We start from the raw sequence: 16,878 nt of genomic DNA on the forward strand, positions 1-16,878 counted from the left end.
CCACAATGAAGTTTACAAAATCACGCAAATTCCAAGTGCTTAAATTATAGGTTCTTCTAAAGGCTAAAATCTGAAGACAATTTAGATAATAGAAGAGCCACCTCAATAAAAGTATAAGCCAAAAAGAGTGGCTAGAAATTAGCAGCAGCCTGAAAACTACAACTATATAAGCTTTTTATGAAGTGAACTTCAGTTTCTGATTAATAGCAACTTGGATTTTCATTTGGCACATAGTTAGGAAATATTTACTCCACAATCTATTATGGAAGATCTGCGAGTCAAAACAGAAAGAAGTAATACTGAATTTTACCTTTGGGCAAAAAAAAAAAAAAAAAATCCCAAACAGGAACATGCTAATTTAATTCCATCCAGGTTAATGAAAATCATATTTTGAATCCGTCCCTAATATTTTCCATTACTGTTGCTTTACAGTATTTCTGGCATATATCTACCCAAAATAAATTATTTGGTTCCTATGAATTAAGGTTCTTAAAAGTCAGTCAGTGGTCACAAATCAGTTATTTCAAACAGATTCTCGGGTAATCACAAGGTACAAAAGACATCTGTCAGTCCATCAAACTGGAAGCCAAGGTTCAACAACATGAAGATTTGATTTAAACTCTGCCTGCCCATTTACAAGGTGATGATACTTGAAAAGCCACTGAGTTTGCCAGAACATATAAAATATAGTCCCCTTAAAGAACTACAACTCCTGGGATCCCTGTAGATGCCCTGGGCTTCTGGAAGGCAAAGCAATTGCCCAGAGGGCCACACCCTTTTAACCCTGAGGCCCCAGTGTGAGACCAAAGCCTGGTGCAGTCAGGGGGTGAAGGAGGCCAGGGGGAGAAGTGACAGCAACACTCACTACACAGGGATCCTGTCCTGCTGTCTGCCCTCCACAAAGGCTGAGCCCACTCCCAGTACTTTCCCTTTTGCAGCTTCAGCTACAACAGATCCTCTCCACGCTCTAAACACTCAGTTCATCGGGCCTCAGAAACTCCGAAATAGCTCTTTCCTCCACCTGGGCTCCTGCTCCCGGTTATCAATAGGGTTTACTCTTTGACGTCCTTCAGGTCTTTATTCAAAAACAGAAATAAGGGGACGCCTGGTGGCTCAGTTGGTTAAGCAGCTGCCTTCAGCCCAGGTCATGATTCCAGCGTCCTGGGATCGAGTCCCACATCGGGCTCCTTGCTTGGCAGGGAGCCTGCTTCTCCCTCTGCCTCTGCCTGCCGTTCTGTCTGCTTGTGCTCACTCTTGCTCCTCTCTCTCTCTCTCTCTGACAAATAAATAAATAAATAAAATCTTAAAAAAAAAAAAAAAAAAAACAGAAATAAGGAGTTCCAGAGGAGTCTCTTCTGCTAAGCCCCACATCCAAGCCCCACAAACCAAGACTTAACACTTAACGGAACTGCAATTTCAGCCTCCCCCAGGAATGAAACCTGTAACCTGTCAACTGGAATGACCTAGTCAGGTAATCCGCTGGAGAGATGCCTTCCCTCTCCTATAGGAAGGTGGTCTTCACCAAACCAATCCACCGTGCTTGAAACTTTCTTTTCCTGCTTTTTGCCTATAAAGGCCTTTTATTCTTTTTTTTTTTTTTTTTAAGATTTTACTTATATATTTGACAGAGAGAGACAGCGAGAGAGGGAACCCAAGCAGGGGTAGTGGAAGAAGGTGAAGCAGGCTCCCCACTGAGCAGGGAGCCCGATGCGGGGCTCGAACCCAGGACTCTGGGATCACGACCTGAGCCGAAGGCAGCTGCCCAATGACAGAGCCACCCAGCTGCCCTGAGTGATGCCTTTTCTAATCCTCTTTTTTTGGGGGGGGGGGATTTTCTAATCCTCTTATCTATGACTATAGTCCTCTTTCATCTACCGGAAGGAGGAATTTCCATCTTGCTCACTACCGTATCCTTTGTACCTGGGACAGTACCTGGTACAAATAAAGTGTGCAATGACTATCCGTGGAATGAAGGCAAGGATCACGAGCCAGTCTGATTCTTTTACTTACATTTCTACTGAAAAAGAATTTCATTTAAGACATGTGACAGATGCTTGTGAAAAGAGGTGGACATTTGTGACTTTCTAATGAATAGAAAACCACGTTACAGGGCTGTCTATACTGCTTTAATACAAACACAAGGTTTAACTGAAAAGGATAACAGACTTCTCTGACAAATGATACTGATGCAGATAAAAATCAAAGAGAAATCAGCCATTCAATTTAGCCAACCTGGCATTTTACAGGAACACTGGAATTAAGAACCACCTAACAACGACCAGTGGAAGTGCTCCTAGACTCAGAGAAAAGACAGCAGGTCCCATGCAGTCTACTTCTAAAAAAATGTGTGGGTGGGGTATTCAAAACTTTGTATAGAGAACGAATTCAGTATGGGAAACCATTTTTTTGTTTTAAGATTTTATTTACTTATTTGACAGACAGAGATCACAAGTAGGCAGAGAGGCAGGCAGAGAGAGAGGAAGGGAAGCAGGCTCCCTGCTGAGCGGAGAGCCCAATTTGGGGCTTGATCCCAGGACCCTGGGATCATGACCTGAGCCAAAGGCAGAGGCTTAACCCACTGAGCCACCCAGGTGCCCCTGGGAAACCATATTTTTCCTGAATTCACATTCTGGCTGGGCTGACAGTTTGAGACTTATACAAAGGAATTCCCATGAAGCAATTAATTGTGACCACATTTCCTATTTTGACAAAATCCAAGTTCAAATAAACTGTGTATTTTTTTTTTAAAGATTTTATTTATTTATTTGACAGAGAGAGAAATCACAAGTAGGCGGAGAGTCAGGCAGAGAGAGAGAGAGAGAAGCAGGCTCCCGCTGAGCAAATTTTTTGTGAAGATTTACTTATTTATTAGAGGGAGGGGGAGAGATTGAGCGAGTGGATAGGGGAGAGGGAGAATCTCCAGCAGATTCCATGCTGAGAGTGAAGCCTGATGTGGGGCTTGATCCCAGGACCCCAAGATCATGAGCCAAGCAGAAACCAAGACTCAAGACGCTTCATTGACTGCACCATCCAGATGCCCCCATATATTTTCTATAAATCCAGAGTAGGACAAATCCTACCTAAACTGTCACCTGGCTTACCCAAAGGTTCTTGGTTACTCCAAGTGTATTTGCTGGATACCCCACTCCCTACTCCAATGTCCCATTCCAGACACAAGGCAAACAGCAATGACTACTGGTAAAAGAGGTCCCCTTGGCTTTTACGATGAAAAGGCCCTGGGGGTGCCTGGGTGGCTCAGTGGGTTAAGCCGCTGCCTTCGGCTCAGGTCATGATCTCAGGGTCCTGGGATCGAGTCCCGCATTGGGCTCTCTGCTCGGCAGGGAGCCTGCTTCCCTCTCTCTCTCTCTCTGCCTGCCTCTCCATCTACTTGTGATTTCTCTGTCAAATAAATAAAAAAAATCTTTAAAAATAATAATAATAATATTAAAATAAAAAAAAAAAAAAGAAAAAAAAGAAAAGGCCCTGGCAGTTCCTACATTAGGCAGGAAATACTGCTGCTGCCTTACAAGGGAGGCGCCTACTTCAAGAACCAGGAAAGAAATGAGCAGAGCAAATGTTCTGGGAGTGGTAACTTTTTCCACCTAAAAGGGTTTCAGTTACAAGAATAACTTGCTGGGGTGCCTGGATGGTTCAGGAGGTTAGACATCTGACTCTTGATTTCAGCTGAGGTCATGAACTCAGGGTCATGAGACTGAATCCTGCCTCCAGCTCTGGGCTCAGCACGGAGTCTGCTTGAGATTCTCGCCTCTTTCTGCCTGACCCTCACCACCCTGCACTAGCACCCTCTCACTTAAAAAATAAATAAATAACTTGCCCAACATCTCTCTCTGATGTTGGGTTTATACATAATTGTGCTCTGTACTTCAAAGAAGGGCTCACAGCACTTTCAAGCCATGTTGGAAACAGTATGAATGTTGATGGCAACTAACTGGGTACAGCCTTTCAGACACACTAACCACATCAGATTATCACAAGAACTTGGACAGTGGGTGGCAATTCCATTTTATATAATTTTTATTTGTATTTAATTTAATATATTTTTAAAAGTTTTTACTTACTTATTTGAGAGAGCGAGCGAGAGAGCGCGCACACAAGCATGAGTGGCAGAAGAAAGAGGAGGAGTAGCTTCTCTGCTAAGCAGGGAGCTCTATATGTCAGGCTGGATCCCAGAACCCTGGGATCATGACCTAAGCCCATGGCAGACACTTAGCCGACTGAGCCACCTAGGTGCCTGATTTTATTTCATTTCTTAAATTTTTTTTTTTAAAGTAATATCTACCCCCATCATGGGGCTCGAACCCACAATCCCAAGATCAAGAGTCTTATGCTCTTCCAACTGGAAGCCCCAATAATTCCATTTTATAGATGGGAAAAGTGAGGCTTAGAGATGTTGGGAGATTTGCTCAAGGCCAGACAGATGGTAAGAAGTATAGAGTCATTTTCTAAACCCAGATCTTCTGACTCTATGTCCTGTAACAGTGTCACAGGTGCCTATTACCTAGTGAAACACCATGGTCACAGCTCTTCTCTCTGAAAGTTTAATTTTAACAGTGAGATTGTGAAGGTGAAGCAGCAGGGTAAGGGGCAAAGTCACTGACAAGTACAGACAAGACAGGACCCATGTACACCTGCCTTTTCCAGAGCATGGAGTGAGCAACTGGAATTCCTAGAGATATGCACTGGGATCGATAAGCACATCCCAAACCTGACTGTAAGTAAGGAACATGAAAAGCATCTTTGGCCCCTCCCCCACCAGAGGTGGGCCAGTAGGATCAGTGCTTTCTTTTAGGTTTAAAATGGTTCAAGCATTTGAGGGGCACTTGGGTGGCTCAGTTGGTTAAACATCTACCTCTGGTTGGGGGTTGAGCCCCATGTCAGTCGCCCTGCTCATCAGGGAGTCTGCTTCTCCCTCTCCCTCTGCCCCTCCCCTCTGCTCTGCTCTTTCTCTTTCTCTCTCTAATAAATACATACAATCTTTTAAAAAAAAGAGGGGAGGGGTTTCACGTATTTGAACACTGAGTTCAGGGCTTTCCTCACTCACAGCCCTGGACTAAGCTCCTCAGCAGAGGTCCGTACCTAGCCAGTCAAGTTCAGCATTGTTAGGCCCCAGGGATGAACATTAGAGTCTCTCAGGGCCCTTCTGTTAAAACCCTAAAAAAACTAACAGGGAAAAACCCAAATGGTCAGCCATTCTATCTGAACTGGTGAATATTCTAAGAGTGAGACCCTTATTGGCCCATGGCAGCACATAAATTCCAGAAACAACAAACACTGCTTTGTGGAAAAGGCAAGCAGGCCTACACTTGGCAATCACATTTTAGAATTTACTTATAAGTCAGCTGTTTGAAACTCAGAATACACCCATAGATTCTAAAACCCATCAATAGCACTTAGTTTCCAGTCTAGCCTCCAAAGCCTGCTTAGCCTATTATGTACAAAAACATGGTAGTATTCCAGCTATCCTAATCACATTTCAGTGGCGAAAGCCAAGTCAAAGTTCCAAACCACATCAATTAGAAATATTTCTCCTTCTCAGCTCAAGTGGTTCATGCTGGTCTCAAGAAAGCAGAAGGGCCAAGAGAGGGGCAACTTCAGCCCAGTGGCTTCCTAAACCCCCAGTCCTCAGGGTTGGTTCATCCTGTTCTAGTGGTCCTGACCTGGGGAACGAGGGTGCTGGCCGGTTAGGGCTAGAGTGCAAAGGGCCATGAACGTCTAGCTCTGTCTCCACCAGCACCTGGAGGCATGGCCTGAAAAAGAGCTCAACGATGTTCAGGTTAAAATAAAAGCATTTGGCCTTATTTTTCAAATACTCTTGCTTGAAATTTTAAATAAAACTGAAAGCACTGATGTCATGACAGGATGAGAGCTGTTAACAGGCTGGGTCTAATAGCTTATAACCCTTTCTGAGAGGGCAGAGTCCCTAACTGCTATCTTGCTACATCTCTGCAAAGCAGCAGGCAGGCACACTGGTGGCCGAACAATCGGTCCTTTCTGTAAAGCAAACAGAAACGAAAGCTGTCCACTTGTGCATCCGCACGTGTGTATCCAGACGGTAGTCTGGGATGGCACACGCCGGCCAGCTAAAGGCTGCCACTTCTGGGAAACAGAAAGGGATGGGAAAGTAAATCAGCAGTTTTGGGAAACAGGACAAGATGGGAAAGTCAGCAGTTTCATGTTTCACCCTTTGAATTTCTTTTGAGAAGTGCATTAAAAAAAAAAATTGCTTTATGCATGCTTTACATGTGTTAACTCCAAAAACACTTTACACAAGCCATTTTAAAAGCACTTCAAAATGGTAATTTCTCTAAATATAAAATGTGATAATAGAAATAATCAGAAATTTTAAAATATACTTGGGATAGATTCAAAACAGAATGACCCAAGGAGGCTATTATATATTTCTACCAGCAATACAGCAAACAACAGCCCATGGGCCAAATCCAGCTCAAGAGAAAGGTCCACAAGGTAAGACTGGTTTTTACTTTTTTAAAAGATTTTAAAAATTTATTTATTTGACAGACAGACATCACCGAGAAAGGAGGAAGCAGGCTCCCCATTGAGCAGAGAGCGGGATGGGATGCAGGGCTCGATCCCAGGACCCTGGGATCATGACCTGAACCGAAGGCAGAGGCCTTAACCCACTGAGCCACCCAGGTGCCCTTGGGTTTTACATTTTTAAAGGGTTATTTTAAAAAAAGAAGAAGATATGACGGAGACCACATGTGGTCCACAATTCCTAGAATCTACTATTTGCTCTAAACAGAAAAAGTTTGATGATCCCCAATTTACACCAATAATACTGTGTCTTCTCAAGTATGGTTCTTTTTTTTTTTTTTTTAAAGCAGGCTCTGTGCCCAGCATTGGGCTTGAACTCATGACCTTGGGATGGAGAACTACATACTCTACTGACTGAGCCAACCAGGTGCCCCTCAAATATAGTTCTAAATTCTCTTGGAAATACCTTCAAAATCACTTTTAAACATGATAAAAATTAGTCAAATTACTTAAGAGCTTACCTATTCCCCTCCTTAAACCCACAGCAGTATAAATTAGCTTGCTCAGCTACCCAGGCCATCAGAGTTGGCTCAGACGTAATTTCCTAAAATCAAATTCAGCCCCAGGATGGGAAAGAGACATTCTGTCTCCTAGCATCCAGGAACTTAACCTCTGATGTGCTGCTAAAATGTACAAGGACTCAAGACATCAAAGACATCAAGACATCAAACTCAGAAGAACTCTCTGAGAAGATAACAATAATTTTTAAAATTTAGCAGTTACACCAGTGACACTAATCTAGCAGGAGATTAGTTGGCAGTTGAATAAATGATTTCCTAAATGAAGGAAGGTCAACTTTATTCTGAACAAAATCTATATTCTAATCTTACATTTTACCCCAGAGCCCTGAAAGAGGGAGGATACTTTATTTTGATTATGAAAGACCTTAAGAAATGTACTGAGGAAGAATCAGACTCAACCAAATGGAACAACTGTGAATGCAGAACTGGAAAAATAATTTATCCTGTAAATACGTGTGAACTTTCTACATTAAACCAGTGGTTCTAGAGAATGCCAATTCACAAAGCTCATAATCATATTTCGAAATCTCAGTGCCCACTAGATACTTTTAGCAGGATGTTATTTGGAAATAAAGTTTCACTTTCAAAATGTAAAGAACATAAAGTACAGGCTGATTTGCTTGTTTGTTTCACAGTCTTTGAACCTGCTCCACTTGAGTCTAGAGCAATTCAGAACGTGGCAGGCACCCATTTCTCACCAAGGACCAAGTAACAACACAAAGAAGATGGAGATCGTTAAGGTCATTTGGGAAGCCATGAAGACAACACTCTCACTTACCTCTGGGACACATTCTCCTACCCAAGAATCACAGACAAGATACTCTACCTCAATGTCCTGGAGGCTGAACTCCTTCTGGTCTGTAAAGTTTGCCGCCCCAGCACTGAGCTCCATCAGCATCTTGGCGATCTCGGGCTTTATAGCAGAAGTCAGCCGACTGGCCGCTTCCATGACGTGCTCCTGCACGTCTTTAAGCTGCATCGCGGCCTTGGAGTAGTGCGAGTTCCTGAACACAGTGCTGAAAAGATCCGTGAGGAAGGTGCTGGCCCGGCAGAAGACGTTGAGGGCATCCAGGTACTTGGAGATGCCTTGCTGGATGTCAGCGATGGGAGTGGAGTGGGGCACGGCATGGTGGCAGCTGCCTGCGGCGGTCAGACTGCCCAGGGGGGCCGCGGGGGCTGCTGACGCCAGGGGAGCACTCAGCGCTCGGCCCAGCTCAGGCAGCGGGTACTGCTGGTGCTGCTGCACCTTCTGCTTGGACCCGCCAAGCAGGAAGCGCCGCTTGTAGTCCATTTTACTGTCCTGGGCGCTGCAGCAATACATGCGGGAGCGGGAGCTGTCCCAGGGACCGTGGGCGGGGCAGGGTTCGGATTCCTCTTTTTCCCCCCAAGACCGTAGCTAGGTATAAAAATAGTGGAGTTCTGCAAATCTAAGTTTTGAAAAAGGCATTTCCATGAGGCAGGAGCCCATGTGATCCAACGTCGGTGGGAGAACAACAGGTTTAGATGATGAATGTTTTCAGGGTAGGCAGGAGGACCGCTGACCAAAAAATAAATGTGTGTCTGAAATGCTGTGTAAGAACTGTTAGCATTCCACTCTCTTAATAAAAAGATATGCTTGCGGAGAAAAATGTTTACCTATCATTGCTTTGCAAAAGAATATTTTGATACTTGTATTTACAATGGCTGAAAAATAACTTAACTTTAAAAAATGTAATATAATGTATCTTCAGTATACCAGAAAAATTAGAGCCCCAAAACCCACAAGCTGATCAACAGCAATTTAAAAAGCAGTACGGTGACTTCACACGAAGTCCTTGGGAGGGAAGATTAAACGCTGCGTTAGTTTGACAGAGCCCGCCTGCCAAATCCATTCACCCACAGATCTTTTTCTCAATGTGAAAAATTTCCAAATTTCCTTTACTGTTTTCTGAAAACAAGTGTTTTTCCTAAAAATGCCATTTGTTATTCTAAGTCTTCTCCTCCTTTCCTTCTGTTTGCTGAGGTAGCAGTTTCCTTGTAACAGTAATAAGAGGTGCTTCCGAGACTGGGCTGGCCCTCAGTTGTAAAGTCTGAAGCAAGAATGTGCAGATGTATTTGTAAGGCCTCTAAGTCATTTCCTGTGAGGGGGGGGACAAATAAGATAAAGTTAAGAAAATTACAGGATGAGGAATAATTCTGAAACATTAACCCCTGAAATGCTACAATCCACAAAGGTGGGCTTGAAGTGAGAAATCATCTGTAACCTTACCAAAGCAGGCATGATAGTGAGAGTCCAACTACAACATGACAACTACTAGAAAATTCCTCAAGCTGTACAAAAATAGTGCAACGAAAAAGGTCTGATTCCACACCAACCACTCCAAAGCTGAGGCGAGCGGGGCCTGGACCTGAGTTTGTGTTCAGCATACACCCTTGATTCCTCCTCAAAGAGCTCATAAATCCCCAAGAGGCTCAGGAGAGCACCCAGATCGTGGGGAGGGCCGCCAACAGTGACAGCTCTCCCAACACTTTAAAGACTGTAACAGAGAGGGAGAAATCGGGAAGATTGTGATAAAGAAAATGTTACTCTGAGGGAGGCCTTGACCTTAGGATAGGTTTTGACAAGTGCAAAAGGGATGGGTGGGGCTCCCCAGGTCAAAGGACCACCACAAATGGCAAAGCCCTGAAGCAGGATGGCATGGGGCCTGCTCAGGACTCCCAGCTCGGCCAGAGTGCTGCGCATGGACAGAGCCTGCAGTGAGTGGCTGACGGAGGTCTGCAGGCAGGATTCTCCTCACCCTCACCCTGGTTCCTTCTGGATGTCCAAAGAGAAAGAAGCCTGGCAGGGTGTGCTGGTTCCTACCCCCAGGGATAGCTCCTGTGGAACCCCCGGCTCTGGACAGGTGCCAAGAGCAACATCTGGACAGCTCCAGTTATAGCTGGCGATACCTCCCACAGTGGAGTAGTGGGGTTCTTCTCACAGAGCTCCTGTCAGGATTCCCACTTGCCTGAACTCTCTGTTCTCCCAAACGTAACAAGAGTTCAAGTCTATTTTACTCAGTGTTATATTTAGTCTACATTGAAATTCAAACCACGTGAATACAGTCTGGCCTACTTATTGACAACTAGGTTTTCTTCCCTTCCACCTTCCTTTTTGATTAAAAAAAGAAGCAAGTCACATGTTGTCACCCATCACGGCTGCCTACCACGCCTCTATAATTGCACAAGGAACCCAGGAAAGCAGGGGGGTTAAGAGAGCAAGATGGGAGAGATACAAACACACACTCTAAAAGTGCGGTAACATGGGGCGCCTGGGTGGCTCAGGGGGTTAAGCCGCTGCCTTCGGCTCAGGTCATGATCTCAGGGTCCTGGGATCGAGTCCCGCATTGGGCTCTCTGCTCAGCAGGGAGCCTGCTTCCCTCTCTCTCTCTCTCTATGCCTGCCTCTCTGACTACTTGTGATTTCTCTCTGTCAAATAAATAAATAAATAATCTAAAAAAAAAAAAAAAAAAAAATTTTTAAAGTGCGGTAACAATAACCCAGTGAGCATGGAAATGCAACTCAGCGGGCTGCCGTTGGCAGTTCTGCACTCAAGGGACTCTTGACTCACAAGAATTTCATCAACTTTTCATGAAACAACATATCAAAAGGCTACTTGTAAGAAATCTGTTCCCAAAAGGTCTTTTTTCAAATTTATGACAATAACAAAATCTTCTCTACACCTACCCAAACGCTGTACTGTAATCAATGTAGCTTTACAAATTCTGCTGTACAAGAAGACCTCAACAGGAACGGTGCTCATACAGAAAGTGTGAAGTTCGTGAAAGAAAACCATTGCCTTGAGCTGGCTAGTGTGAGAATCTGGAGCGGTCCTGAGGAACATTCCTTCTTTCTTCTGTGTTGCACGCTGCTGCCTCTAGCCCTGACAGTCCACTCCCACCGCTCTGTTAGTTGGTCCTAAAAGGCTGAGTAAGACCCACATACTGACCTAATTTTAATGAATGCAGCATAACATTATACTTTTCTTCCTTTTACATATTTCCAAAATTTATGTGAATGAAACTTATAATGCTTAAAAATACACTATGTCACCAAATTCACTTACAAATTCAAAATCAAAATGTGAATCACCTTTTTTAAATTTTTTTTTTTTTTTTTTTTTTTTTAAAGATTATTTATTTATTTATTTGACAGAGAGAGATCACAAGTAGGCAGAGAGGCAGGCAGAGAGAGAGAGAGAGAGGGGAAAGCAGGCTCTCCGCTCAGCAGAGAGCCCGATGCGGGGCTCGATCCCAGGACCCTGGGATCATGACCTGAGCCGAAGGCAGCGGCTTAACCCACTGAGCCACCCAGGTGCCCCTGAATCACCTTTTTTTATTGGAAATGGGCAAGCTGATCCTAAAATTCATACGGCAATGCAAGTGACCCATGATGGCCAAAATGTATACCAGAAAAAAAAGAAATAATCAGTGGCGTACTGCATCATGAAAGACACACAAATCAAGAAATATAAATGAGAGTCCAGGATACACCATACAATTATGGTCAACTGATTTTAGACAAAGATGCCAAAACCACTCAGTGGGTAAAGAAAAGTTTTTCAATACATGGTGGTAGAAAAACTAGATATTCACATGCAAAAAATGAATGTGGACCCCTACCTATATCATATGCAAAAATTAACTCAAAATGAATCAGACTTAAAAGCAAGAAGAAAACACAGGTGAAAAACCTTTGTGCTCTTGGGTTAGGCAATGGTTTCTTAGAGACGGCATCTGAGGTACAAACAAACAAAAAACAGGTGAATTGAACTTCATCAAAATTAAAAATATTTTGGGGTGCCTGGGTGGCTCAGTTGCTTGGGCATCTGAGTTTAGCTCAGGTCATGATCTCATGGTCCCAGGACAGAGCCCTATGGCAGGCTCCATGCTCAGCAGAAGTCTGCTTGGCCCTCTGTCCCTCTCCCTGCTCATCCTCTTTCTCTAAAAATAAATAAATAAAATCATTTTTTAAAAATCAAAAACATTTTGTGTATCAAAGTTCACTATCAAGGGGAAGGGGCAAGCTATAGTATGAACAAAAGTATTTGAAAACCTGGGGTACCTGGGTGACTCAGTCAGTTAAGCATGGGACTCTTGGTTTTGGCTCAGGTCATGATCTCAGGGTCCTGGGATTGAACCTTGCACTGAGCTCTGCACTCAGTGGGGAGCCTGCTCGAGATTCTCTCTCTCTCCCTCTCCCAGCACACGTGCGCATGCGCTTGCTCTTTCTCTCAAATAAATAAATCTTTAAAAAATATATTGGGAAAACCATATAACTATTCAAGTTCTAGTACCCAGAATACACAAATTCAATTCAACAAAATAACTTTATTAAGGGGCGCCTGGGTGGCTTAGCCGGGTAAGAAGTGTCTGACTCTTGGTTTCAGGTCAGGTCATAACCTCAGGGTCCTGAGATTGAGCCCTGCATTAAGCTCCATGCTTAGCAGGGATTCTGCCTGAGATTTTCTTCCTCTCCCTCTCTCTTCCCCTCTCCTGTCTGCATGTTCTCTCCCTCTCTTCCTCCAAAATAAATAACTAAATCTTAAAAGCAAATGAAAAGATGCACAACAGGGTGGGTCATCAAGAAAATACAAATCAAAACCATTTCATACATGCTAGGATAGCTGTAATAAAGACAAAACAAAAAAACAGGGCACCTGGGTGGCTCAGTGGGTTAAGCCGCTGCTTCAGCTCAGGTCATGATTCCAGGGTCCTGGGATCGAGTCCCGCATCGGGCTTTCTGCTCAGCAGGGTGCCTGCTTTCCTCTCTTTCTCTCTCTGCCTGCCTCTCTGTCTACTTGTGATCTCTCTCTGTCAAATAAATAAATAAAATCTTTAAAAAAAAAAATAAAAAAAAAAAACAAATAAATGTGGGCAACAATGTGGAGAAACTGGAACTCTTATACATTGTTGGTAGGAATGTGAAATGATGTAGCCACTGTGAAAAGCAGTTCGGCAGTTCCTCAAAATGTTCAAGAGAGTTGGCATTTGACTCCAAAATTCCACTCCTAAGTATGTACCCAAGAAACCTGAAAACATAGGTTCACATAAAAACTTGTACATAACAACTAAATACAATCATAAATGAAAAACTTGCACATGAATGTCCATGATATTATTCATAACAGCCAAAAAATGCAAACAACCCAAAAATGCAAACTATCAACTGATAAATGGATAAAAAAAAAAGTGGTGTAGTCATACAGCATTATTCTGCCATAAAAAGGAATGAAGTACTGATTAATACTACACTGTAGATGAACCTTGAAAATACATGGTAAATGAAAGAAGCCAGACACAGAAGGCCATATAATGTGAGACTCCACTGACATCAAACCTTCAGATAAAGCAAAACCACAGAGTCAGATAAAAGTAGATTAATGACTGCCATGAGTTGAGGAGAGGAAAGGAATGGGGAATGACCGCTAGTTAACACAGAGTTTCTTCTTGGGGTGATATGGATGTTCTGGAATTAGATGGTGGTGATGGTCATACAATTTTGTTAATACACAAAAACCCACTGAATTTCACGCTTTAAAATGGTAATTTTTTAAAAGATTTTATCTATCTGAGAGAGTAAGCAGGCACACAAGTCAGTGGGGGTTGGGGTGGTGAGGAGCAGAAGGAGAGGGAGAAGCAAACTCCCTGCTGAGCAGGGAGCCTGATGTGGGGCTCAATCCCAGGATACTGGGATCATGACCTGAGCCAAAGGCAGATGCTTAACTGACTGAGCCATCCAGGCGCCCCAAAATGGTAAATTTTATGTATCAATAAGAAAAGAGAAATAGGAAAACATATATACTACTGGCCTCCCGAAATGTTTTAGAATAGATGAACAGAAGTCTGATATGCTATTTCTGAAAAATGACCCACTGGTTACTGGGTAGATCTGCAGCACTGTGGGTAGCTACTGACTAACCAAGGTGGTGACCATCTACATATATACTTGAAGGTAAAAAAATCAAACATTGTTAGTATAATCTGTGTACTTTCCTCCATTATTCTTCAGTTAAAAAAAAAAAAAAAAGGAAAGAACAAAGAGTTAACAAGCAAAGAAAGGAGGGAAGCTTGGGTTGGGAAACTGTCATTGCAAGTAGAGTGGCACTGCGGGTGGGAGGAGGGGAAGAACTGGGAGGGAACAAGACAGAGATTACCGAATGGCCAGTCTGAATCCAGCCTCCTTCCTTCCTTTCAATAAAGCAGTGGAGCCAAGAATATGTGCACCGCACTACTCTGAAATGTATGTGCTTACATGACTAACTTGGGGTATAAGAAAAAAGTCCTAGATTAAAAGCTTTGGCAAACTCTAAGATTCAGACCTAATCCAAACTGCAATTTCACTATTAGAAAGAGAACAACAGATTCATGAAAATAAAAGCCTGAAAAGGAAGGGGAGAGGAATGGTGTCATCAAAAATGGCAGAGTAAACACCTCCAAAAATTCTCTTCTCCAAAAAAAACCAGTAGGAAAACAGGCAAAAATGTGGGGCGCCTGGGTGACTCAGTTGTTTCGAGTCTGCCTTCGGCTTAGGTCATGATCCCAGGGTTCTGGGATCAGCCTTGCACTGGGTTCCCTGCTCAGCAGGAGGCCTGCTTCTCCCTCTTCCACTCCCCTTGTGTTCCCTCTCTCACTGTGTCTCTCTCTGTCAAATAAATCTTTAAAAATCAAATAAAAAATCAAATAAAAAGGGGCGCCTGGGTGGCTCAGTGGGTTAAAGCCTCTGCCTTCGGCTCAGGTCATGATCCCAGGGTCCGGGGATCGAGCCCCGCATCGGGCTCTCTGCTCAACAGGGAGCCTGCTTCCCTTCCTCTCTCTCTCTGCCTGCCTCTCTGCCTACTTGTGAGCTCTGTCAAATAAATAAAATCTTAAAAAAAAAAAAATCAAATAAAAAAGTCAAGCAAAAATCTCAAAAAAAAAAAAAAGAAAAAAAAACTGACAAAAATGGTCAGAACCAACTTTTTCCAAACTCTGGAAATTAGCAGACTTGCAACAATTTGGGGGAATATTTATTCTAGAAAAAGAGTTGAATTTCAGTAAGAATAGTGAGCTTTAGGGCGCCTGGGTGGCTCAGTGGATTAGGCCACTGCCTTCGGCTCGGGTCATGATCTCAGGGTCCTGGGATCGAGTCCCGCATCGGGCTCTCTGCTCGGCAGGGAGCCTGCTTCCCTCTCTCTCTCTCTCTGCCTGCCTCTCCATCTACTTGTGATTTCTTTCTGTCAAATAAATAAAAATTAAAAAAAAAAAAAAAAAAGAATAGTGAGCTTTATAGCATTTTAACTTGACCTAGTTCCATTCCCTGTTCTCTAACTCTGCCATTGCCTTGAAAACTACCAGTGGCATTTGCAGTGAAAACCAGAGGGCAGGCAGCCACCAGAGGGAGAACTGGGCTAGAGCGCCTTCAAAATTTCATTCCCAGGAAATTATCATTATTTGACCTATCTGGTGGTTCCCTGGAAGATCCCACTTCTCTATCTGAATGGACATGGAACTCACCTGGGGAGGGGAGAAAATCTGCTTTCCAGAGTTCCCCCATTATATCATTTAAAATGTTCAATTTGGGGGGCACCTGGGTGGCTCGGTCATTAAGCGTCTGCCGTATGGCTCCGGTCATTATCCCAGGATCCTGGGATGGGGTCCAGCACTGGGCTCCCTGCTCGGCAGGAAGCCTGCTTCTCCCTCTCCCACTCCCCCTGCCTGTGTTCCCTCTCTTGCTACCTCTCTCTCTGTCAAATAAATAAATAAAATCTTAAAAAAAAAAAATAATGACTTCAGGGACACCTGGGTGGCTCAGTGGTTAAGCATCTGCCTTGGGCTCAGGTCGTGATCCCAGAGTCCTGGGTTCTAGTCCCGCATCGCACTCCCTGCTCAGTGGGAAGCCTGCTTCTCCCTCTCCCACTCCACCTGCTTGTGTTCCCTCTCTCACTGTGTCTCCCTCTCTGTCAAATAAATAAATAAATAAATAATCTTTAAAAAAATCACTTCAAACAAAAAGATGATAACAAGTCATTAGCAAGGATGTAGAGAAACTGGAACCCCCATAACTTGCTAGATGACTGTAAAATGGGATAACACTTTTTTTTTTTTTAAGACTTTTTATTTATTTACTTGAGAGACAAGAGATTGCAAGTAGGCAGAGAGGCAGGCAGAGAGAGAGAGAGGGAAGCAGGCTCCCCACTGAGCAGAGAGCACAATGCAGGGCTTGATCCCAGGGCTCTGGGATCATGACCTGAGCCAAAGGCAGAAGCTTTAACCCACTGAGCCACCCAGGCGCCCCTGGGATAACACTTTTGAAATAGTTTGGCAGTTCCTCAAAATGTTAAATGTAGTGTTACCCCATGACCCAGCAATTCCGTTCCTATGTACATACTCAACAGAAATGAAAACTACACGTCACATAAAAACCTGTACATAGGGACGCCTGGGTGACTCAGTTGGTTAAACGGCTGCCTTTGGCTCAGGTCATGATCCCAGCGTCCTGGGATCGAGTCCCACATCGGGCTCCTTGCTCAGCAGGAAGCCTGCTTCTCCCTCTGCCTCTGCCTGCCACTCTGTCTGCCTGTGCTCGCTCTCTCTGACAAAACAAACAAACAAAACAAAAAAAACCTGTACATAAATGTTCATAGGAACATTGTTCTTAGTAGCCAAAACACACAAACAATGCCAATGTCTACCCACTGGTGAACAGATGTGGTGTATGTGTTTGTAGCACATACATGTAAAGGAATGAAGTACTGCTACAAACTACAATGATGAACCTTGAA

General features: G+C 43.7%; 1 protein-coding gene across 3 annotated transcripts in view; it reads right to left on the minus strand.

The window, feature by feature from the left end:
- KIAA0355 (KIAA0355 ortholog) overlaps positions 1-16,878 on the minus strand; it is an 83,373-nt gene that overhangs the window by 44,739 nt on the left and 21,756 nt on the right. For all 3 annotated transcript variants that reach the window (XM_032323264.1, XM_032323265.1, XM_032323266.1), the window contains exon 2: positions 7,924-9,214. In XM_032323264.1, coding sequence (XP_032179155.1) covers positions 7,924-8,418 — 495 coding nt within the window. In that variant the 5' untranslated portion in view covers positions 8,419-9,214. The remainder of the gene's footprint in view (positions 1-7,923; positions 9,215-16,878) is intronic.

The sequence above is a fragment of the Mustela erminea genome, chromosome 19 (assembly GCF_009829155.1).
Source record: "Mustela erminea isolate mMusErm1 chromosome 19, mMusErm1.Pri, whole genome shotgun sequence".
Taxonomy (NCBI): domain Eukaryota; kingdom Metazoa; phylum Chordata; class Mammalia; order Carnivora; family Mustelidae; genus Mustela; species Mustela erminea.